We start from the raw sequence: 21322 nt of genomic DNA on the forward strand, positions 1-21322 counted from the left end.
ATGCAATGGAGATCGCGGGGACAGCCAAAGGCCAATCAGTGCGGCCATGATGCAAGACATTACAGGTTGTACTCGGAGGGCAATTCGCAGTGAGATCTTAGTAGATTTTGCTCAGTTGGTACCTGGACGGATGAGCCGAGCCTGACCAGGATAAAAGCTTATCGAGAGATGGCTTCATGCTAATGCTGTCCATACGCTGAGTTGGACCATCTGTGTAGACCAAGCATTGCGCACTACCATAACCACTTATGGCATAACAATGGCAATATAGGCACCCCGGATAATACTACCACTAGCACGGCCGGTTGAAGGATTTTGATCATTCATGTTGCGCCATGTTATGCGCTCGTCACAGTACGCTCTTGTGTGGTCTTTAGGTCTTTTCCAAGTAGCATTAGGCTGAGATTCGTGAGCTATCCAGACCTTCCTTTTTGGTGTATGCATCCACGTCGCCTAAATTGGCCGTCTATAAAGCACTGTAGAGAATTCCGAATTTGTTTCATCGACGACAACGTTATCACGTCAAGACCAGCACTGTACAAACAAGGCCATCTTGATGTTTCCATCTTCTCTCTCTCTCATAAACAAAAAGAGGGCCCTGTTGCGTCACCGTGCTTGGATGCAGGGCAGCATTTGGCGTCTCATCTCTCTTTTAGCGAGCACCCAGCGTGCTATCGCAACCCTGCCAGCAGCGCATCGGCCAAACGAGTCCAGCGGGTGTCGCGCGCCCTCCAGCAGGCATTTGATGCTCCGGTACCTGCCGCTAATCCCGCGCTGATAGCCATCGCCCGCAGCTGCTAGCCCCAAAGGCGCTGGATGGCTGCATTACGACCGCCGCAAGCGCCTCCACGTGCCCCGCAACCCCCCCCAAAAGGTGGTCACTCAGGCCTGTGTTAGTGCTGGCAACAGCGCACTAGCAGCGCAGTGGGTGGCGCCTTGGCAGCCGATGCTTTTTTTTCTTGTCCGTGTGCCTGTTCCCCTATTTGGACGGACTGCTGGTCTGTCGCCTTTGACGACGGCTCAAGCTGGGGGAGGGACCATCTCTCGACCTCCACTCGATATTCGCGAGACCGCCTCTTTGGTCTCAATTGCATCGATCTGGCACGTTAAAGCCTTGATGTGGCTGCCGGTGCTATTCTGAGAGACGGCGTATCTCTCGCAGCGAAGCAACGCGTCTATCGCTTGGGTGGCTCGAACCGCGAGCTCAAGATTTGGGAACCAGCCCCGAATCGCACCCCAGCAACAACGACGACACACAGCGCGACGGGCACTTTGCGACGACATAGCGGTCGGTCGATCTCGCCATAGCCATGGACACGTCGTATTCGCTACCGTCGTCGGCTCTGCCGCACGCACATCGGGCTCACACTCGCTCCCAGCCGCCGTCCCTAAACAACACTTGGCGGATGACTGTATCGAGCGACAGTCTGCCCTCGCAGCTTGAAGACGACGAAGATGGATGCGGGGATCATGACCACGACCACGATCATGGCCACTCTCACTCCCACCTACGCTCAAAGGGGTATTCACACTCGCCGCCGCCGCTGTCTCCCTCATTCTTGCATGCGCATTCCTACAGCTATCCACACCATGGCCGCAGTGGCTCTCAAACCTCCAACGCAAGCGCTACTATGCTACAAGAGAAGCCGTTGGTAGGAGGCATCGAAAGTCGGTCTCAAGGGAGGAGAAACCGTTATACACCAGAAGGCATAGACGAAACCACCCACAATCATGCCCACAACCACACCCATAGCCACGACCACGACCACGACCACGACCACGAACATAATCATAACCACGACAAGCATTTCCCCTCTCATCTTCACTCTCACTCTCACGACCACAGCCACGATCATGATCACGATCACGATCATCACCATGATCACGACCATAGCCATGGCGTCGGTACCAGCACTGGCCATAGCCACGGTTCTGAGCGGTCTCTCTTCACGAGGGCTATCCTTCCATACACTGTCGGATGGCCCATTCTTTATTCTATCCTTGCCGAGAAGGACTCGAGGCGTATTTTCTACTTTATGACGTATGTGTATACCCGCCATTACCTATCCATGTTGCGGACAGTAGATACTAATTAGAAAACCGTCAGTCTGAACTTTGGCTTCATGATTATCCAAGCTTTCTATGGCTACGTTACCGATTCGCTAGGCCTCCTTAGTGACAGCATTCATATGTTTTTCGACTGCGTTGCTTTACTGGTGGGATTACTGGCAGCTGTCATGAGCAAATGGCCAAAGAGCCAGCGATTTCCCTATGGCTTTGGAAAAGTCGAAACACTGAGTGGTTTCGCCAATGGCATCCTCTTAATGTAAGTGTCTATCGGACCAATTGCTATTGACCTACAATCTCTGACAAATCTGTTTGCTTGCTTTTAGGCTACTTAGCGTTGAAATTGCATTTGAGGCATTTGAGCGGCTATGGGAGGGGACGCAAACAAAGCGGCTCGGTGAGCTCTTCGTCGTTAGTAGTCTGGGCTTGGCTGTGAATTTGGTCGGCATGATGGCGTTTGGACATCACCACCACGGCCATGATCACGGTCACTCCCACGGTCATTCTCATGGCCACTCCCATGGTGAGAAGCATGACCACGGCTGTGGTTCGCACTCGGGTCACAGTCATGGACATGACCATGGCCATGACCATGAAAATGAAAACATGCGAGGCATTTACCTGCATGTTCTGGCAGATACGTTGGGTAGCGTCTCAGTCATTGTATCTACAGTTTTGACAAGCTTCTGGGGCTGGTCTGGATGGGACCCGCTGGCTTCTTGCTTTATTGCGACGCTCATCTTTCTGTCTGCGCAGCCACTTGTATTCTCATCGGCAAAGCGGCTGCTCTTGACTGTGCCCGAGGGAGTTGAGTATAACCTGCGGAACATCCTTGCCGGTATTGGACAACAACGAGGCGTTGTAAGCTACGCCACGCCGAAATTTTGGATGGACGATCATGGAGGTGAGAAGCTGTTGGGTATTGTTCATGTCACGGTCGCTCGTGGCGCCGCTCTAGAGGACACTAAAGATCGTGTTCGAGAGTATCTGCTTAAAGAGGGCATTGATGCCGTTATACAGGTGGAAAGAGATGGAGACAATGGGTGCTGGTGCACTCGAGGGCGAGCTTTGGTCAACCCGCCGCAGATGTCGAAGCAATTCTAGGGGAACAATTTGCTGCCCTGTACATGGCTTGAATACTGGCTTCTGGGGCCCGACACGTCGACGATTCTACCGGTGGCTAATAAGAAGTATTACTAGCCATCCAAGACATACGGCGCGGATATTTCTATTGCGTCACAGCATTTATTGGCACGCGAACCAATTGCTTAGTAGCGATGGCGGCAGTGTAATTGGAAGCAGGGAGACTTTATTTATAAGGATGGGGCTGGATGATTGGCGTAATGGTGCAAGTCCTGGATTTTGCCTGGCGTTTTAGGATATGTTTCTGTCTATAATTAGGTGGCGGTAGCATACGCTAGAATTATCTAGATCCCTGGCGGAGCTTGACATGTTAAATCTCAATGTGTGGGATCACCTCAAAAGTTGCGCTTCTGTCTACATGATCTGATCTGTGCCTAGGCTTATTTCGTCGCAATGTCAGGTACGTGTGGAATTCACGCCGATCGGCGCCGAGACCGGACGCATTGCATTATTACATGTAACTTTTCCTCCAATGCTACAGATTGGCGATTATATGCTCCGAGGTGCATCTGTCCATCATTTGGTTAATATTCAGTGGCTGAGTATGACGTAGGGCGCTATTTGCTATAGTGCTGGTCGAATTGTATGATTGGATCTCTAAACAACAGAGCTAGTATTAGTCGGAGATTCTTTTAGTCTTATAATGCATATCGACTTTCCACATGGCATATCCACCTTCGTGTAGATATGAGCGATCTAGATACATGCGCCATTCATCCTTGTTGCGTGCCGACGAACTCGGAGCGGCCCTTTTAAAATGCGGGCTGCTTATTTGATGCTGTAATCAGCATTGACGTTGGGCATCTATCTACACCTCCTATTAAAGAGCCATCCGGTGCTCGGATCTCACACAAGTTCCCATTTCCTTTACCTACCATAGCAGTATCGCAAAGTTGCAGATAGATCTCTTTGCTCGTCATTTTGCACGAGTATTCTGTACAAATGAGTAATGACATACATGACTAGCCCCTTTGTAAGCAGCCTTCAGCTAACATTAGTCAGATCATGATAAGGTACGGCGGCTGTCTAGTCTTCATGAAAGTGTCACCAGACGCTAAAGCAGAGCCATTCTTTATAGACATATTGCCAACTATGTGGCGTCATCTTCAACATCAATCGGATCAGGACCCGTGATGAGCCTCGAAGCTCTGCCTGGGGCAATACTTTCACCAGCAGGCAAAAAGGCTGGGACTGGGTTGCATTATCAGCCTTTGATCAAGAGGACTGTCCTGACGGCGGATGTACTTCTGTTTACCGCGGAAGGCCGAGTTGGGAGCGGAGGATTCATCCACGGTTATATGAAGATGATGTGGACGATGCTACATATGTATATGAGGGTGATGATGATGACGAACCCTTGGAGTATGACTCGAATGTAGAAGACGGTGATGACGACGACGACGATGACGACGAGATGATCGATGAGGGAAGGGAGACAAGCTCTCCCCAGAATCAGGAGTCAGACGTAGAAGACGGCGAATTGATTTTCGATATCAAGGGGCTCGACGTCCAAGAATATGACACCGAGTTCCTGTCCTTATCAGCACCCTACGACGAACATGGAGCGGTAAAGGACGAGGATATGGAGAGCGACCGACACATCATGGCTCTTCCCGCAGCTCGCAAGTATGAACACATTGCCGGCCCAGGCTGTCTCAATACCCGAGGCTTCCACGGCGATATGATTAGTGCGGAGGAGATGATGGACTGCCAAACCGTCCAGGGCATCTTTCGGAAACCCGAGCACTGGACGCCACGGGACGACGATATGGACTTTGAGAGGACGTCAATGTATTATGCCCTTACGGGCCTGTCGGACTTTATGCCTGCGTCGGGGGCTGGGCTGAGATGTGCGCCGCATCGAGGTGAGGCGGATCAGTGCGATGCGACGAATGATAGCGATGTTTGGTGCATGGTAAGTGTGTGATGGGATTCCATGGTGAGAGCTGGTCGGTCGAACTAACATACGTGGTAATGGAATAGTCGTCTCAGTGGACAAGTCGCATACTTCCTTTTCATCCCACATGTTTTGAGCTATTCATTCGGATAAGTAAGCTGCGCATGGGTCAAGTCCGCCTTGACCCGCTGGTTCGTCTTGAAAGCAACTCTCGCAACGACGTATTTGGCGAGCGGCACCCCGATGTTCAAGATGCAAAGAGCGACGGCTGGCATTGGAATTGCATCCCTGGCTCAGAGTATCTCGTTGCGAATCCCGTCTTTGTGCCCAGCTTGAAAGCTCTTTTCGAGGCGGCCATATCCAAAGAGGAGAGTTTTAATGTGCAGTATAGTCCACTCAAGGATGTGTCTAAGACGCCAGATATTGGCTATGAGGCGCAAGATCCGTTCTTGGCTCTACCAGCTGAACTAAGGCAGGCAGTTGTCTGGAACCTCGACTCCAGAGACGTAGCTAATTTGCGATTGGCATCCCCAGCGTTTTACCATCTCCCCATATCTTTATGGCACAGGCTGATGGTACGAGAAATGCCGTGGATATACGAAGCTTGGTGCGACGACCCTACGCCGTATCACTGGGCAATGGCAAACGCATCAGACTTGAAACAAATGCGAGAGCAGAGAGAAGCATACGCTATTGAACGACGGCGCAGGGCGGAGATTCTTCAGGATCAAGACGTCGAGCTTTATGCCGCCTGGGAAGCGAATGAACCGAAGAGTCCTCCTTGGTTCGATTCGCCCCGATTTCAGGCGCAGTTGCGGCAATCTGCGGATGCGAAGAGAGCCATGGCGCCTATCAAGCTTCCCCGGGAGAGGACGAACTGGTATCGCCTTTATACGGATATCAAGGCGAATGAGATGACGGTGAAGGGGTTGCGTAACAGGAAGAGGATATGGATGAATGTAGAACATATTGTTGGCGAAGTTGAGAAGGAGTGGGAGAAGGAGTTGCGTGAGAAGCATGTGGCTTTTACGACTTTGATGGGAGAGACACTTGAGTCTTTGAATCTTTGATGTTGGATACTCTGTTTGATAGGGGTAGCGGGGTGAGTTGCTGCTACCTTTTAATTTCACGTATCGTTTGCATGTAGTTGGATTGAGAAATGTACATCATAGAATTGGGAATCAATTTTCTTTTGTACAAACCATAAATATTGTCTTCTCGATATCATTGGAGCGTATATTGTCCATGAATGAGTGAAGCATCATGATGGGACTATATAATTTTTTGCCATCATGAATTACCTTGCAGTCTCACATATCTTTGTCCAGGCACTTAGAAAGATGGTTTCAGTTTTCCGGTTGTGATGTAGATGTGAGAAACGTGAAAAGGACAGAGCCTCGGCTTTGCGTATGCGGTTTCGAGTCTTTGGGCGAATCCAATGAGCGACTTGCAGCTATTTCTGATGTCAATTTGACCACCTCTGCCAAGGTGATACGCAATACATTGTTGGTTATACACTGCTTTCTGAGATTCAACTTGGCATAAGCATTGGCAGACCAAGACCAAGAGGATTTACTAACCAGACACCACTCAATAGTTACTGCCTAGGGGCACGGCACGGCCAGAAGCGCTGCACAAGCTGACTGGCATTTTGCATAGAGGGCAACGGCAGGAAGCACTCCAGTTGAAGTGAGGACCGTCGCACAAGCTGCTTGGCATGCGGCATAAGCCCCTACACTGGCCACGGCGGCACCTGGTAGAACAATGGCAGCGAAAGCGGCACTGACGAGCTTCATTTTCAAGTATCGATGGATGAATAACTGTTGTTTGTCAAGGATCTTTTGTTGTGTAAAATGCTGGGGTTGTTTGATAAGATTGAAAGTTTGAGCTGGCATTAGGACAAGCACCGTTATTTTTATCTCCTTAACAAAGAGTATATAGATCTCGATCTCACGCCTAGCCTGGGCGGCCTACAACTTGCGCGACCCACCGTATGAGCCAAAGTAACAAAGAGCTCTCTCTTTTACTTTAATATTCACACCAGGATAGCATCATTCTCTCGTGATAGATGTGTAAATGCGTCGCCACGGCAGTGAGTGATTGGCGCCCGCCTTATGGTCCAAACGCCCCCGTTTGCGAAATCATTTATAGGTGATGCCAGGTTTATGAGTCTTGTATAGATTTGTTCTACCCAGTATATATGACTTTATTTTTACTATATATAACGTTTCTGAACAGTGCGGAGCTTTTTGGTGACTTACTTTCTGTTCTTTACGTCCTCCTTTATTCCATTCAACGCAGATATAGCCCACACTACTTATAGGTGCTAAAGAACGAAATGGCCAACGCAGGTGCGCTTAGGATTCAAACTTGGAAGATATAAGTCAAGAAATATTTCATGATGCACTTTCGCATGAAATTCTGTAAACACATCTTGAGAAATCCTTGTCCTTCATCTTCATTATAGTCAAATATTTTTAACTTCCACAACGTTAGCTTTTGTAACAATACGGTGTGGCCTACGTTATAGAGTCTAAATATGCGCTGAATCCATTAAGTAGGCATTCGTGCACGCCTGTACGCCATGGCTCTTAAAAAATTTGCGAAACAATCTCGATGTCCTAGATAGCCTCCATGTCTGAATTAGAAGACACTGGGAGGCGGGTTTTCTGCTGACCAAGGCCTGGCATGTGATTGCTATGACGAACGTGGGGTGAAAGGGGGACCCCGGCTTTTTTGGTCCTTTTCTGGCTCTCTACCCCACGGGCAAGTGGCGTTGAATCTTGGGAGTGGCGTTTCGGCAAGCTACGGCTGGGCCGAAGACTGCCGGGGGAGCATACAGTATTAATACATACTATGGGGAATGCATGTCATCAAGAGAGGCCGTTGGAAAGAGAATATTTAATTTAGATAATAACTACTATAATGAATGTATTTTTTTTCTTCCTTGTTTTCTTAAATCTTGCATCATGGCCCATCTTTCAAAATTACCAAGCCAGATTTCGGGCCTAACAGCATTTCGTCCCGCCTTTTTATAGCTCTTTTTGCGCTTTGACCCTGCCGACTTTACGGAGTCTTGGGGCAAGCCGGAGCCGCAAACCGAGGTTCAAGGCGGGGGACCCCTCTGTCAAAGGAAGTGATAGAAAAAAAAAAAAAAAAGAGCCTTGGTAATATAGCTATGTACTACTAACTGTCCTGACCGATGTACAGTAAATATGCGTTAAGAGGGTGTTTCGGTTGGTAGGGCAATTGTATCTATCAAGTATACGGCATGGAGACTTTGTCTGCACCAAATTGATAGTAATAGACGCAGTGCTGTGCTGTGCTTTGCTGACATGTGCAAATCACATGGAAGCTTTGCCCGTCCAGCAAGAAAAGAGCACATGGAGGGACAAAAAAAAAAGAATCTCAGTCAGATGCTCGCCCGTCACGAGGGTCTTTATATGCCTCAGAGAATCAGAAAAAAACAAAAAGCAACGTGCTAGCTTATATATTTTACCACACGTTATTGTAGCATCCCGTCGTCCGAATGGCAGATCCTTCCGCTCATCCAGTCGCTGGCACGTCCCGGCCTAGACTGCGTTTGGCAGCGCCACACATGTAATGTAATGTTTGCAGCGCATGTCCCGCATAGGTGCATATCAAAAATGTTCAGCCCGCCAATCATTGATATATCATCCTTCCCAACTCTCTCCTCCACACCCCGTGTCCTCATTAATACCTAGTCTGCTCGTTGTTTTCTCTCTTTTTTTTCTTTTCTTTTCCAGTCTTCTGCTTTTTTCCTTCCCTCATCTCCATCTCTATAGACAATCCCACAATCAGACCAGCCCGCCATGTCTTCCTCCTCCTCCAGTCCCGCCGCCTCCCCCGCCGAGGCCGTCTCCCAGATCGCCGACAAGATCCCCTCCGCGCAAGAAGCCAAAGAGACCGCCCAGGCCGCTGCCCCCGCGGCGCAATCCGCGCTGCTCTCCCAGCTGCGCGCCCTCACGGCCGGCGGCTTCGGCGGTGTCTGCGCCGTCGTCGTCGGCCACCCCTTCGACCTGGTCAAGGTGCGCCTGCAGACGGCCGAGCGCGGCGTCTACTCCAGCGCCATTGACGTGGTGCGCAAGTCGGTCGCGCGCGATGGCCTGAGGAGAGGCCTGTACGCCGGTGTGAGCGCACCGCTGGTTGGAGTGACTCCCATGTGTATGTGCAACTTTTCCCCCTTCTTCTTCTTCTTCCTTCTTTCATGCTGTTGTTGTGGTGTGCTGTGTTGTCTCTGGTGGTTCTTTTTTTGCCGAGCCTCGGCACAAAACAACCCCCCTCAGAGCAGCAGCAGCAGCAGCAGCAACGATACAAGACAATTGTGTGCTGGAGGAGGCTAACAAGACACAACCATTCCAGTCGCCGTGTCCTTCTGGGGTTACGATCTCGGCAAGCAAATCGTCGGCGCCACCTCGACCATCGGTCCCGACGGCCTCTCGACCGGCCAGCTCGCCGCCGCCGGCTTCCTCTCCGCCATCCCCATGACCGCCATCACCGCCCCCTTTGAGCGCGTCAAGGTCATCCTCCAGGTCCAGGGCCAGACGCAGCTCGCCCCCGGCGAAAAGCCCAAATACAACGGCGGCCTCGACGTCGTGCGCCAGCTCTACCGCGAGGGCGGCCTGCGCTCCGTCTTCCGCGGCAGCGCAGCCACCCTCGCCCGCGACGGTCCCGGAAGCGCCGCCTACTTCGCCGCCTACGAGGTCATCAAGCGCAAGCTGAGCCCTACCGATCCCGAGACCGGCAAGCCCACCGGCCAGCTGAGCTTGACGGCCATTACGTGCGCTGGTGCCGGTGCCGGCGTGGCCATGTGGATTCCCGTCTTCCCCGTTGATACCGTCAAGTCCCGCCTGCAGACCGCCGAGGGCAACGTCACCATCGGAGGCGTCATCCGCGAGCTGTACGGCAAGGGCGGCTACAAGGCCTTCTTCCCTGGCTTTGGACCGGCGCTCGCTCGTGCCGTTCCTGCGAACGCTGCTACCTTCTTGGGCGTTGAGCTGGCGCACCAGGCTATGAACAAGATGTTTGGTTCAAACTAAATGATTTGGGTTTTTTCTTCTTCTACTTCTGTGCGAGCTAGCTTTCTATTTCTGGGAGTTATAATTTTTTTTTTCTTTCTTTTTTTTCCTGTTTGTTTATGGATATCATGGCAAATCAGTGTTTTCGCGCATAAATGGCAATTGGAACTTGGGCAAAGATAAAAGCAACGGGAGATGTTCATGGAGCAGTGGCAACGCGAGAGAGACATATATATATACGCTCATGGCTGTTCACTGGGTTTGGTTTCCCTCTTTCTTGGCATGGTGGGGAATTGTGGAAAGCAACTTTAGACGGTTGGTGTTTTGATAATCCTCCGTAGAGAAGATGCCTTGGGGTCTATTTTCAGAGGTGCATATATATTCATACATATATATATAGGTACTACTAATAGGCATTACAGCAGCCTTTCACATATTCAAGCATATTTGAAAGTGTAAACATGAAAATAGACCCTGTGAGATTTTACCATCATTTTGTTTGGAAAAAAGGCTGTTTAGCTCATATATAAACAAAAAAAAGGGATACCGCTTCAAGCATTCTTCTGAAACTCCATATCCTCCAATACACACGCTTTCCGTCAACTATATATAAAAAGAAACAGATTAAAACACTCGCTAAAATGTTAGATATAAAGTGCAATCCGAGGGGTCCAGCTTTCAGGATCCGCCACCCTGCCTTTCCTTTGATTGCTCGCTGTTGAGCTGCTGTACATAGGTATTTCTCTCTTGATTTTCAGTTTCCCTGTGAGCTTCCCTCTCTCTTCGTTTGCGCCATATATATCCCAAATCAAGAACCGATACGCTTATATCAAAATTTGCTTACGCCCAAAATCATTTTTAAATAAGAGCAGTTTTCTCATCATCAAGCTCTCTCGTTAACAGTCCATCTCCTCTTCGTCTGACTCCAATCCCTAGATACGTCCGGTTCAGGCACAGCTAAATTCCACAGGCCGCCAAGTTGTGACAGTGGCATCTCTTCCACCGGGCCTCCAAATGCCTTGGAGGCCAGTTCCGTGTTGATTTTGATAGGGGCGGAGAAGATGCCCCCCTTTGGAGAAGTTGAGCGCTCAGCTGCCCGGTCCAGGAATGGGAATGGTTTTGACTTTGTTTCTTTCGATGGCTTGACGTTTTCGTCCGATATGGGGTTGGGGCTGAATCGCTTGTTATCAAAGTCGGGGAACATGCTATCATAATCCACTACCGCTTCCTCATCGACATCGTCTATAAAACGCAGCGCAGAGCGTGCGGGTGTCCATAGGCCAGAAGAAGATGACATACTCCCCCGTCCTGCGGTCTGCCCGCTACTTTCGTTGCCGCCGGAGACGTTCACGGTCATACCTGCAGGCGGTGCGACTTTAGGGGACCTTCGGCTGGAGCCCGAGTCTCGTCGCGAAAAGGGGCCGGCTGAAGCGTTTGCAGAACTACTTCGGCTGCCATAGACGAGACCGGTAAAGGGACTCAGGACAGGTCCCTCCGTAGTGGTTGGGCTGGCTAATACTGATGCGCGATCACGGCGACCTGAAGCACTCCAGGTGTTCCTGGGCGACGCTGATGGCCCGGTAATGGATGCTCCAGAATTAGAACGCAGGTGCTCTGTGCTTGCCGAGAGGCGTATATCGTACAAATCATCGACAGCAGCTAGCGGAGGCACAGCACCGCCCTGGCGCTCTGCTGCAACGGCAAGAGCTTTGGGGTAATCAGCATCCGCTTTTCTAGCAGCTACTGTGATGGAGGCGATTCCAACATCCATAAGAACAGGCTGGTGCGTGACGGCACCAATCAGAGCATTGCAGCCAGCACCGTGAGACACGATGATGACGACCGTCTCGACTTCCTCATCCTCCTCTTCACCATAGCCGCTATCATTGCAGTTATGGTCGTTATCATTGGTCGTAGATGTGCAGAGCATCTCGTCGGGACAGTCCATCGTCGCATACCAGTTTACCATCCTCTTCAACCCTGAGCGAAAGCGGTGGTGCATCGACGCCCACTCTTCGCCTAGCTTTCCGCCATCGCCAAAATCAAGCGGGGCTCTCATTGAGTCCCACTGGTAGTCAATCACAGCGCACGAGTCTCTGGCATGAGCGACGAATCCATCCGGAATCTTTCCGTTACTCGAAATGGCATGCAGCGGTCGAGGGGGGGCATAGCCTTTCTTCTGCTCCTGCGACGCGGAGGACAGCGCGGCGGCCATGGCCGACGGGGCAAAAACGCCGCCTCTTTCCAATGTAGGTGAAGCAGGCGGCTGCAGAGTAGAGACAGGCGAGCTCCAGAGAGCGCCTTTCGACGCCGGACGACTGTTAGCAGAGACCGGAGCGCTTGTGTACATGCTGTAATCTTCGCGCCGTAGAAGCTCTGACTTTGCACTGGCCATCATCAGAGCTGCTCCGGGAGGTGGTGTGATCATCTCAAAGTACTCTGGCGTGAGCCACTCTCCCAGGAACGTATCCAGCCGGAGCAAGGCGGACTTGTGCGGGCTCTGCTGGCCGATTGGCGCCTTTCGCGGAATGATGACATCGGATGGCTGGTATATGGATTCGGGCGCCAACTGCGCAAGGCCTGAGGTGATTCCTATCGACGTCTGGATGCATCGCAAGAACGGCGAACTGTGGATGACCACTCTGAACCGTCTGCGCTTCCCGCTCAGCCCAGCGCCGTTTTTGGTCACCTCAGCGTCGACTTTGGCTTGCTCTAGAATGCTCCCAATCTGGTTGCCCACCTGCCTGGCCTGCAGAAAGCCGCCGTAGGTCAGGGGGGTATCGTAAGGGGTTGGCGACGTGAGGTGCCATTGCTTGTCGGCGGCATCGAGTCGGTTGCCATGTCTAAGACGTCCACACAGTCAGTGATGATTGGCCAGCCAGATGGCAAAACATGTGCCCTTCTGCTGCTTCGTACCTTACAATGAAAATGTGTGACGGTAGCCGGCCCATGGTTGGGCTGCGAGATCTGGTATGTGTGGCTGGTAATATACTTGGTCGTGTGTTGAGTTGCTTGTATAATCAAGACGGCTGCTGGCGAGCCAAGATGTCCTGATACAGCTACGAGACGCTAGAATGAGAAGGGAGAGCAGCCTGGGAATAACAAAATAGCAATCTATGGTGGTTTTCTGCAGATTTTATAGAGCAGGCGGTCGATCTGACGTGTCTTCCGGGCCGTTCACAGAGTCGCAGGGACCAGAGAGAGCGTTCTCCGCATGAGGGGGGCGAATACTGTAGCACCCCAGCTTGGAGAACAGGGAATGCAGCGGGGTTTGATCAGCTGGACGGAGGAGGGATGAGGCGCTGCAGGGCTGAGAGGCGCGAGGCCGTATGCGAATGCGAACAAACGCTGTTTGCCCCTGGAATCCAAATCGACAGACGGTGGTTCGATAGGAATGGAGGTGCGACTGATGGCTGAGAGCTGAAGGAGAGCTGAGTCGGCGGGTTATGGCGGCGGCGGGTGCTGGGCACATGGACGGTAGTGGCTCATGTGTCCACTAAGGCTCTGGCGGTCCCGGCGGATACAGCGCTCTGCTTTCACGTGTTGAGACGTGTTGAGAACTATAATGCTTGGGTGGGCAATTGAAACAGGTTTACAGAGAAGCTGCACGAGAAAACGGTGAGGCGATTACGTAGTCGCTTATGCCATGCTAAAATTAATCGTTAATCTTAACGCCTGTCATGGCTAATTAAACAAACTGCCGCTTTGAGCATCTCCAGCATCTATGTGACGAGGGGAGGATTTTTTTTTGTTCTTGCTTCACTCTGCTCTTTTTTTTTTTTTTTTTTTTTTTTTTTTTTCCCTTGGTCTTTTTGTAAGCTGTTTCGTCATTGGGCACGTGGGGCGCATGAGACCCTGGTTGGTGGCATGCATAGTAGCGTCGAGCCGAGGGACAGAAAAACAAGGAATGCGAGAATTTGAACCTATAAGGCAATAATATACACATACATTATTAGGGGAAATCTGCTGTAAAAAGTGCTAATCTTATAGTTTTATATGCATGTATTTATTTAACACTCCCTCCGTTTCTGTCACCCAACCTCTGTCAATCTCCCCTCTCTCAACTGTAGCTTGTGATTGCATGCATTTTTACTACACCATAACCTAAACGTCGATCAAGGCTGTCAAATCGAAGCGCGGGGAGAAACACAATGGATACGTAATCGTTTCGGCTGCCTCGTCTCCAACCTCTTTTTTCTATTTGGTACTACCTTGTAATATGAATTTGCAACCTTGCATGAAGAAGGGAAAGACTCGGAGTTATGATTCACAGACAAGATGGTCTTTTCTCTACACCATTCGCTCACCGCTGCTACAAACGTAATATACTAGTATCGCCATGTAGATGCTTCGGATTTCTCTGTTACCCCAAGTCTTACTCCATTCTCCGCACAAGTCGCCCCAAACAGCCACAGTGAGCTGATGCTACCATACTGTATGTTGCCCGCTCTGCAAGGTGTAAGACGCTTGAATATGTACTGACTGTTGTGCTATAGAGGCGATTATTTCAAGCATCTTGATCCGCAGCACCATTGAGAAGCACATACAATCTGGATTCTCTTCATTGACAAACTGTTAGGGGCCCCGAGTATCTCAGATCCCAGTAATCACTCTCTCCATCCCCCAATTTTCTCCAGATTCGTGCCTTCAACCGCCTGTCACATGCGTTTAGCGGCCGCTAGCTACGGGTACTTCCTTTCTTCAAGATGCACCCCTCTTTCTGCTCCCCACACGCCCCGCGACGGCCATTTGGAGACTGGTCTGCCCTCTATAGCGTACTAAGAGCTGCTAGAGAGGTACTAGAGCCAACGCGAGATTTGGCATGTTCCAGCACGTACTCACTACCTGCTGCCAGTGCCTGAAACGCAAAAGGGGGTCCAAATTTGTAAGCCAGCAGGACTGACCACATACTGGAGCTCATTAGCCAAACAACCTCAAACTACCCACCATCGCGACTTGCAGCGGCATTGCTATGGCATCGAAGCCACAGCTGTCGCTAACACTAATACCAAGCTAATATCTATCAAGTCGTCTTCAACTTCGGCCTTCTATTCTGTCTTCATTGTCACTGGGCGGCGATGAAGCTCTCCGGCCTCCCTCTCCGGGCCATCGTGGCCTCGGTGCTTCTCGCGACAACCGCTGTCGCTGAGCACACGAGCAACTGGGCCGTCCTGGTCTGCACATCGCGATTCTGGTTCAACTACCGCCATCTCGCCAATGTACTGTCCATGTACCGAACCGTCAAGCGCCTGGGCATCCCCGATTCCCAAATCATCCTCATGCTGCCCGACGATATGGCCTGCAATCCACGAAATGCGTTCCCAGGCACCGTCTACAGCAACTCAGACCGGGCCGTGGACCTGTATGGCGACAACATTGAGGTTGACTATCGTGGATACGAGGTCACCGTTGAAAACTTCATCCGACTCCTAACCGATCGTGTCGGCGACGAGACCCCCCGAAGCAAGCGACTCTTGACCGACGACCGAAGCAACATCTTTGTATACATGACCGGACATGGTGGAAACGAATTTCTCAAGTTCCAAGACGCGGAAGAGATTGGCGCGTTCGATCTTGCTGATGCCTTTGAACAGATGTGGGAGAAGAAGAGGTGCGTATTTGTCCTTTTTGAAGCCGGTGGGGTGAGTCTAACCAGTTCGTCACATATAGATACCATGAAATCCTCTTTATGATCGATACTTGCCAAGCAAACACCATGTACAGCAGACTATACTCTCCCAACATCATTGCTACGGGATCATCTGAGCTCGACGAATCTTCCTACTCTCATCACGCCGATAATGACGTCGGTGTTGCTGTCATTGACCGATACACTTACTACAACTTGGAATTCCTCGAAGCTCATGTCCAAGACTTGAGCAGCAAGAAGACCATTGGCGAACTGTTTGACAGCTATGAATTTGACAAGATCCACTCAACCGCCGGAGTCCACTACGACCTCTTCCCTGGCGGAGAAGAAGCTGCGCGCAGTCGCTTGATCACCGACTTCTTTGGCAATATCCAAAACGTCGAGGTTGACAGGGCCAAGGACCTGGCTCTGGAAGAAGAATTGGTCGAGCTCAGCAAGACTATTGCCATGCTGCGGAGAAAGGAGGCCGAAGAAGATGCCGCCTACCACAATGTATCGTCCATTCCTGCGAGCGTTCCTACCGCGCCGCCGAGGAAGATCCAGGGGGCTAAGGCTCTTACTGAAGACGACTGGTGGACGAAGAAGATCATTGGAGCTACGGCACTTGCTGGATGTGCACTATTATGGGGGGTTGGTAGCTTTTTGGAAGCATGAGTTGCAGCAGCACTTTGATTCACCGTTTTCGTTATCATGCATTTGATTTAAGCCCATATTATGATTTTTTTTTTTTGTTCCAAAGACGAACGAGACCTTGTTTACTATGATTTCAACACAGTTCATGCTGTTTGTAATGCTGTTTGCGGAATGACCACTGTTGAGTTAGCTTTTGTAAGGCGCGTTTCTTGCTGTGATATGCGCGGAATGGACTGCTTGATCCTGGAAGAATATATTAAAGCAAAATTCATTAGAAATACTGCCATAGATTTATACGCAATGCCTACATGTAGACATAAAACACCATCAAGTCCATAGAATTTTCACAGCACGGCGAGCTATGTAGCTGAAAATCTTGCCTTAGTCAGCAGTAAACTACGTATTCGACCGTGTAGCTTTCTTCCGCTCTTCGAAGCAAACCTTGTTGATGAAATTTTTCATCTCCCCGGCGTGTCCAAAGAAAAAGAGGCATTTTCGCAGGCGGATGCGAAATACGCCAATGAATCTGATTGAATCTGCGCGCGTTTCGACGAAGTTGGCCTCACCCAGCCCTCCATAACATGGACCGATTTAGGGTGAGTTGACTGCAGCTTTTACACCAAGTTTTTGCATCATACCCATGCCAGACACCACCTCAAGACGTGGCTTTTGGCATTTCTATCTTTTTCTCTTCAGTTATTTTTTTTTTACCAGAAATTTGTCTATTTGCTTGTATAGTGCGTATAAAAACCAGGCTCTAGTGCTTCTGTTCAGCTGCCTTTCTAAATTTTGCAATTTCACAAGTGATCCATCCTCCTTACTATTTTGCCATGCCTTGTTGCTCATAAACTCAGCTTCTCGACTACTAATCTCGACATTCAATCGGCTTAGGCACGTCCCCTTCAGACGCTATCTCTCACTTCTCGTCCGCCCTCACCGCATGCCCTTGCCTGGTCATGCGATGCCGAGCTCGCTATTGCAACGCAAGAATCCATTTACATATTCTTGCCCGACTTTCTGGGCGGCCACGATGCCGATGCTGATGAGCGAGATGCCTCTCAGTATCAATTTGCATTGTCTCTCCAGCCATCCTCCGTCATAAACCCCAACACCAGGATCAATGGCCAGCTATGTGCCCAGGCTGGTGTCAAACTACCAGCTCCCAAAACCGGCGAGGAGGGCAACTTTAGAGGCGTTGGCAACGGCGCAGTCACTGGGTCTGGAGCGGCTCTGGGACAGGTCATCAGGGTAGAATGGTCGCCAAGCGGATTGGGCTGCAACTCGCGGCCGGTGCTGATGGCCTTGACAACTACCGGAAACTTGATCACGTTTGGAGAGCAGGCTGATAGCCAGTCAACTGCCACATCGAGCATGAGAACGCGGACGTTTAAGAACTGGCGGATGCTATGGGGTTTGGGTGCCAAGCTGCCCATACCCGATTCCGAGTCCAAAGACGGCTATCGGACCATGGACGAGCGCATCGTGTCTTTCTCATGGGCCGGGGAGATTGCGCCAGGAAGGGCCTTGTTGGCCTACATGAATGACTCGGGGCAGATTATCGTCATGAGTGTTCAGTATCACCTGCGACGAGACACTTCAAAGCGTGGTTCCGAGAAAGAATGGATTTGGACGTTGACGCAGCACGTTAGAATCGACGGTAGCGGTCCTCATAAGGAGGTGAGCTGATGTTCCCCTCGTCTACTTTCCAGCTTCACTTTCTGCACTGTCCACTCACTCTCTCTTAGGCGTCAGATCCACACGACCCAGATTTCACCCCTCAAGGCAGCGCATTTTCTATAAAATGGAGTCCCTGGCTCATCGAAGATGGGTACAGGACGGCAACTATTGCATATATTGCCAAGAATCATGTTGGCTTCCGGAGAATCATACTATATGGCGACTGGGAAAGGGGTCATCTTCCCGATGTGGTATCTGAGAAAAGCGACACCACCGGCATATGCCTGTCCCTCTCCAGTGACGCCTTGGTTGAGTGGGAGGATGCAGTAAGTGGCGATTGCGGTTATAGGTGTGCAGCTCAAGGAAATTTAGCGCTAATGGAATAGCAGATATGGACTGAAGGAGACTCTCATATTTCTCGGGGTATTGTATCGACTCCGTTTGCTGTTAAGCCTTTTCAAGTCGTGCTCAATGGTCCTTTGGCTGAGCCGGCACCTCCACACTCTGTCTGGGAGTGTGCCTCAGCATATCCTGAATCAGATGAACCATCGACAAATCCCATCACAGGTGAGTTCCATATGGCTGCTACATATACGGTGACCTTGTTCTTATTTTCAATGCTAGGACTCGTTGTTCACGATCCGGATCCTGAAAACAAGCCTCCAGTCCCATACTATTCATTGATCAGGTTATCCGCCACCTCTACGAACCTTGATTGGTATCAGACAAACCTGCCGGAAGGAAATCTGCCACAGTGGGTGGAAGATATAGGGGATCAACACGCCCGTCTCGTCTCTCGATCTGCCGCGCTATACGGCGTAGACTCGGATTTCGAGTCAGACTCTGAAAACGGAGACGATAGGACGATGCAAGAGGCACCTCCAGCGCCAGCCGAGCCCGTATTGCAGGTCCACCCTTACCGGTTTCGCCTCTGGGGCCTAGCCAAGTCCCCGGGCGACGGATGCACTGCCGTGCTCGCGTCAAAGCACGACACCCAGCATCCTGATCGCCGGGGCATCTCAAACGTACACTTTGACTGGCAAGTGCCCGCCGATACAGATGACAAGCCTCAGCGTATCAGAAAAATCTCCAAGCCACTCACGACTGAAGGTCGAGTGTGGGAGTGGATGTATGGCATGGGAGAAGACGTGCCCGGCGTGACTCCCGGACAGAAAACATCCACTGCCAGACTACAAAGTAGCCCATTAAGACAGCTGTTCAAAGACGTGGTGGTGAGACTGCCATGTGTATTCTGTAGCACTCAGCTGTCAGTTAAGGACGACGTAGCTACCTGTGAGAATCGACACGCATTTGGTACGAAAGCAATCCTTACATCTCTCCTCTTTCCTCTTTCCTTTTTTTTAACCCCTTTCCATGATTCTTGACTAACGCTTCGAAATAGCCATATGCGCTACATCCGGCATCCCTATCCTAGCACCAGGCATCTCCCGCGTGTGCGGCGTCTGCAAGATGCGCTGCCTCAAGGTATCTGAGCTGGAGAAACTGGCGGAGGAGTACCTCGGAAGCGTAGACGCAGTGGGGGATTCACAGGGGGAAGTGTGTGGTGGTTGTGGCGGCAAGTTTGTCATCTGAGCTGGATAGGCTGGGGATTGATTACTCTTGTTTCTATTCGAGCAGCAGACGGGGGGTGAATGGCTCGGGGGAGCATATGATTGCTAAATTGGCTTGGAAATAATGAGCGTGGTGTCCATACTTTGGAGCTTGGGATCGGGCTCAAAGTCAATACCTTGTTTAGACAGAACTTTTCATAATCTGGTGTGAAAGAAAAGAAATTTGATTTAATCTGTATGCTCCAAATATGCGCCTTCACTTTATATAAGCTCACTCCCAGATCTTGTTTTTCTTTCTCAGTCGTTTCCATACTTTTCATATGTACGTTGAAAGTTGTCGTCAAACCCTCCCACAACTTACTCCCCCAATTCTCACTCTCATTTCGCATCTCATCAGAGTACAATCGAGACGGTAACTAAGCAAAAAAAGTCGGGCTTTGCATTCCCACATGGTTGCCGCAAATGAGTCGCCCGTTAACTGGCCTGACTGCGAATAGATTCGAAACTGCCACGCCATTGTCAGCTAATACTCCATCTTTTTATTAAATCCATGAAAGTGCAATCTTACCACCAGGTCCCATCTCTAAAGCAGTGTACCTGGGAAACCTCACTTGATCCAGACAGTTGCATTTGAGAAGCACGCTGCCCGAGTCGTGAATGTAGTCCAGCGTGCATGGTCTGCAAGTAGCATCAAAGCCACCGCTATAATCGAGATTTCCACGCCATCAGTAAAAGACTTTTTTTTCCCCATATAGCAACTCGGGCCAAGTTTTCACTTACTTTTCCTCATACACCAAACGACCTCCAACATTGCCAACACACGAGTTCAGATTCAGGCTCGTATCCCACCACATGCCCGCATCGTCAACACATCGTCCCTCCAGCGTCGTCATGCCGATTTTCCCGTGGCCGCCGAGCGTGACCTGCACGCACGTGCCCGAGAATGCGGCACTGCTATCAGGACTCTTGGTAACGGCCTGCGTGTTGTTCTGCGCGAGATGGTTGAAGCCCGGGAGAGGCACGACAGAAGTTGGGATCGCTTCTGGAGCCGTGCTCGTTGGAATAACTCGATCTGGTGGATGCCCCCCTGGGATGATGAAGGGAATGGTGGGCAGACCGCGGTAAGGAGCTGCCAGACTCGGTGCGGCGAGAATTAGGAGGAGAAGGTTGGTGAGCTGAGGCCACATGGTGAGCTGTTGGTCGATCTGACGTTATCCTCACAGAATAAATGTGCTCGTTTGCCATAAGGTGAATATCTGATATATATTCACCAGTAGGGGTAGGCAGCGGCAGCATAAAAAGAGAAAGAAAGAGAAAAGGATGAAGAAAAATGCAAGTTCAAAGTGGGGAGAAACGATCCGAGACAAAAGTAAACCGATCTGACTGGCAGCTGTCCGACAGACAGGATAAAAGGCAGATGACAATCAGACCAGCCTATTCGAACCCCCTTGATCTAGAATTGATGCGTTTGTTGGCTCCTATTCGAACGAGGCACAACAATAGGTTGGTGTTGGTAATAGTAGCCGGCTTCTTTTCGCTTCCTTTTCCTTCTCATGAAATGAAGGTTTTCAGTTATACACAAAATCGTTGGACGTACGTACGGCTGAATAGCTCCATCAAATCAAAGTTTGATATCGGACCAACA

General features: G+C 50.5%; 8 protein-coding genes across 8 annotated transcripts; 5 read left to right on the plus strand and 3 right to left on the minus strand.

The window, feature by feature from the left end:
• Positions 1 to 978: 978 nt before the first annotated feature.
• On the plus strand, positions 979 to 3558 carry TrAFT101_001158 (uncharacterized protein). The gene is made up of 3 exons (XM_024905983.2): positions 979 to 2041; positions 2108 to 2326; positions 2394 to 3558. Exons 1-3 carry the CDS (start codon positions 1311 to 1313, stop codon positions 3169 to 3171), a joined length of 1728 nt encoding a protein of 575 aa, XP_024765401.2. The 5' UTR covers positions 979 to 1310; the 3' UTR covers positions 3172 to 3558.
• Positions 3559 to 3881: 323 nt separating this feature from the next.
• TrAFT101_001159 (uncharacterized protein) lies at positions 3882 to 6286 on the plus strand. The gene is made up of 3 exons (XM_066126254.1): positions 3882 to 4156; positions 4213 to 5125; positions 5194 to 6286. Exons 2-3 carry the CDS (start codon positions 4625 to 4627, stop codon positions 6175 to 6177), a joined length of 1485 nt encoding a protein of 494 aa, XP_065982355.1. The 5' UTR covers positions 3882 to 4156; positions 4213 to 4624; the 3' UTR covers positions 6178 to 6286.
• Positions 6287 to 8747: 2461 nt separating this feature from the next.
• TrAFT101_001160 (uncharacterized protein) lies at positions 8748 to 10753 on the plus strand. The gene is made up of 2 exons (XM_024903356.2): positions 8748 to 9292; positions 9491 to 10753. The coding sequence occupies exons 1-2, from the start codon at positions 8941 to 8943 to the stop codon at positions 10165 to 10167; spliced, it is 1029 nt and encodes a 342-aa protein (XP_024765403.1). The 5' UTR covers positions 8748 to 8940; the 3' UTR covers positions 10168 to 10753.
• Positions 10754 to 11029: 276 nt separating this feature from the next.
• On the minus strand, positions 11030 to 13097 carry TrAFT101_001161 (uncharacterized protein; the record flags this gene model as incomplete). The annotated part of the gene is made up of 2 exons (XM_024899105.1): positions 11030 to 12989; positions 13063 to 13097. 2 exons carry the CDS (start codon positions 13095 to 13097, stop codon positions 11030 to 11032), a joined length of 1995 nt encoding a protein of 664 aa, XP_024765404.1.
• A 185-nt stretch (positions 13098 to 13282) lies between these two features.
• Positions 13283 to 13618, minus strand: TrAFT101_001162 (uncharacterized protein; the record flags this gene model as incomplete). Its single annotated transcript, XM_066126255.1, has 1 exon — positions 13283 to 13618. One exon carries the CDS (start codon positions 13616 to 13618, stop codon positions 13283 to 13285), a length of 336 nt encoding a protein of 111 aa, XP_065982356.1.
• Positions 13619 to 14433: 815 nt separating this feature from the next.
• GPI8 (glycosylphosphatidylinositol anchor biosynthesis) lies at positions 14434 to 16788 on the plus strand. Its single transcript, XM_024899084.2, has 3 exons — positions 14434 to 14581; positions 14643 to 15757; positions 15817 to 16788. Exons 2-3 carry the CDS (start codon positions 15225 to 15227, stop codon positions 16448 to 16450), a joined length of 1167 nt encoding a protein of 388 aa, XP_024765405.2. The 5' UTR covers positions 14434 to 14581; positions 14643 to 15224; the 3' UTR covers positions 16451 to 16788.
• Positions 16789 to 16885: 97 nt separating this feature from the next.
• TrAFT101_001164 (uncharacterized protein) lies at positions 16886 to 19922 on the plus strand. Its single transcript, XM_024901717.2, has 6 exons — positions 16886 to 17025; positions 17321 to 18106; positions 18175 to 18432; positions 18496 to 18673; positions 18731 to 19420; positions 19509 to 19922. The coding sequence occupies exons 1-6, from the start codon at positions 17011 to 17013 to the stop codon at positions 19697 to 19699; spliced, it is 2118 nt and encodes a 705-aa protein (XP_024765406.1). The 5' UTR covers positions 16886 to 17010; the 3' UTR covers positions 19700 to 19922.
• A 297-nt stretch (positions 19923 to 20219) lies between these two features.
• On the minus strand, positions 20220 to 20966 carry TrAFT101_001165 (uncharacterized protein; the record flags this gene model as incomplete). The annotated part of the gene is made up of 2 exons (XM_024899180.2): positions 20458 to 20966; positions 20220 to 20379 (listed from the first exon to the last, which is right to left on the minus strand). The coding sequence occupies exons 1-2, from the start codon at positions 20862 to 20864 to the stop codon at positions 20220 to 20222; spliced, it is 567 nt and encodes a 188-aa protein (XP_024765407.2). The 5' UTR covers positions 20865 to 20966.
• Between the last annotated feature and the right edge of the window lie 356 nt (positions 20967 to 21322).

The sequence above is a fragment of the Trichoderma asperellum genome, chromosome 1 (genome assembly GCF_020647865.1).
Source record: "Trichoderma asperellum chromosome 1, complete sequence".
In the NCBI taxonomy this organism is placed as follows: Eukaryota; Fungi; Ascomycota; class Sordariomycetes; order Hypocreales; family Hypocreaceae; genus Trichoderma; species Trichoderma asperellum.

What these genes read in the sequence shown, in the direction of transcription:
- TrAFT101_001158 (XM_024905983.2), top strand. Translation starts at nt 1,311, where the DNA reads ATGGACACGTCGTATTCGCTACCGTCGTCGGCTCTGCCGCACGCACAT. An exon ending in CGTATTTTCTACTTTATGAC is followed by an intron (nt 2,042 to 2,107) that starts GTATGTGTATAC and finishes GAAAACCGTCAG; the next exon opens with TCTGAACTTTGGCTTCATGA. An exon ending in GCCAATGGCATCCTCTTAAT is followed by an intron (nt 2,327 to 2,393) that starts GTAAGTGTCTAT and finishes GCTTGCTTTTAG; the next exon opens with GCTACTTAGCGTTGAAATTG.
- TrAFT101_001159 (XM_066126254.1), top strand. Translation starts at nt 4,625, where the DNA reads ATGATCGATGAGGGAAGGGAGACAAGCTCTCCCCAGAATCAGGAGTCA. An exon ending in ATAGCGATGTTTGGTGCATG is followed by an intron (nt 5,126 to 5,193) that starts GTAAGTGTGTGA and finishes GTAATGGAATAG; the next exon opens with TCGTCTCAGTGGACAAGTCG.
- TrAFT101_001160 (XM_024903356.2), top strand. Translation starts at nt 8,941, where the DNA reads ATGTCTTCCTCCTCCTCCAGTCCCGCCGCCTCCCCCGCCGAGGCCGTC. An exon ending in GGTTGGAGTGACTCCCATGT is followed by an intron (nt 9,293 to 9,490) that starts GTATGTGCAACT and finishes CAACCATTCCAG; the next exon opens with TCGCCGTGTCCTTCTGGGGT.
- GPI8 (XM_024899084.2), top strand. Translation starts at nt 15,225, where the DNA reads ATGAAGCTCTCCGGCCTCCCTCTCCGGGCCATCGTGGCCTCGGTGCTT. An exon ending in CAGATGTGGGAGAAGAAGAG is followed by an intron (nt 15,758 to 15,816) that starts GTGCGTATTTGT and finishes CGTCACATATAG; the next exon opens with ATACCATGAAATCCTCTTTA.
- TrAFT101_001164 (XM_024901717.2), top strand. An exon ending in ATCGACAAATCCCATCACAG is followed by an intron (nt 18,674 to 18,730) that starts GTGAGTTCCATA and finishes TTTCAATGCTAG; the next exon opens with GACTCGTTGTTCACGATCCG. An exon ending in TGAGAATCGACACGCATTTG is followed by an intron (nt 19,421 to 19,508) that starts GTACGAAAGCAA and finishes GCTTCGAAATAG; the next exon opens with CCATATGCGCTACATCCGGC.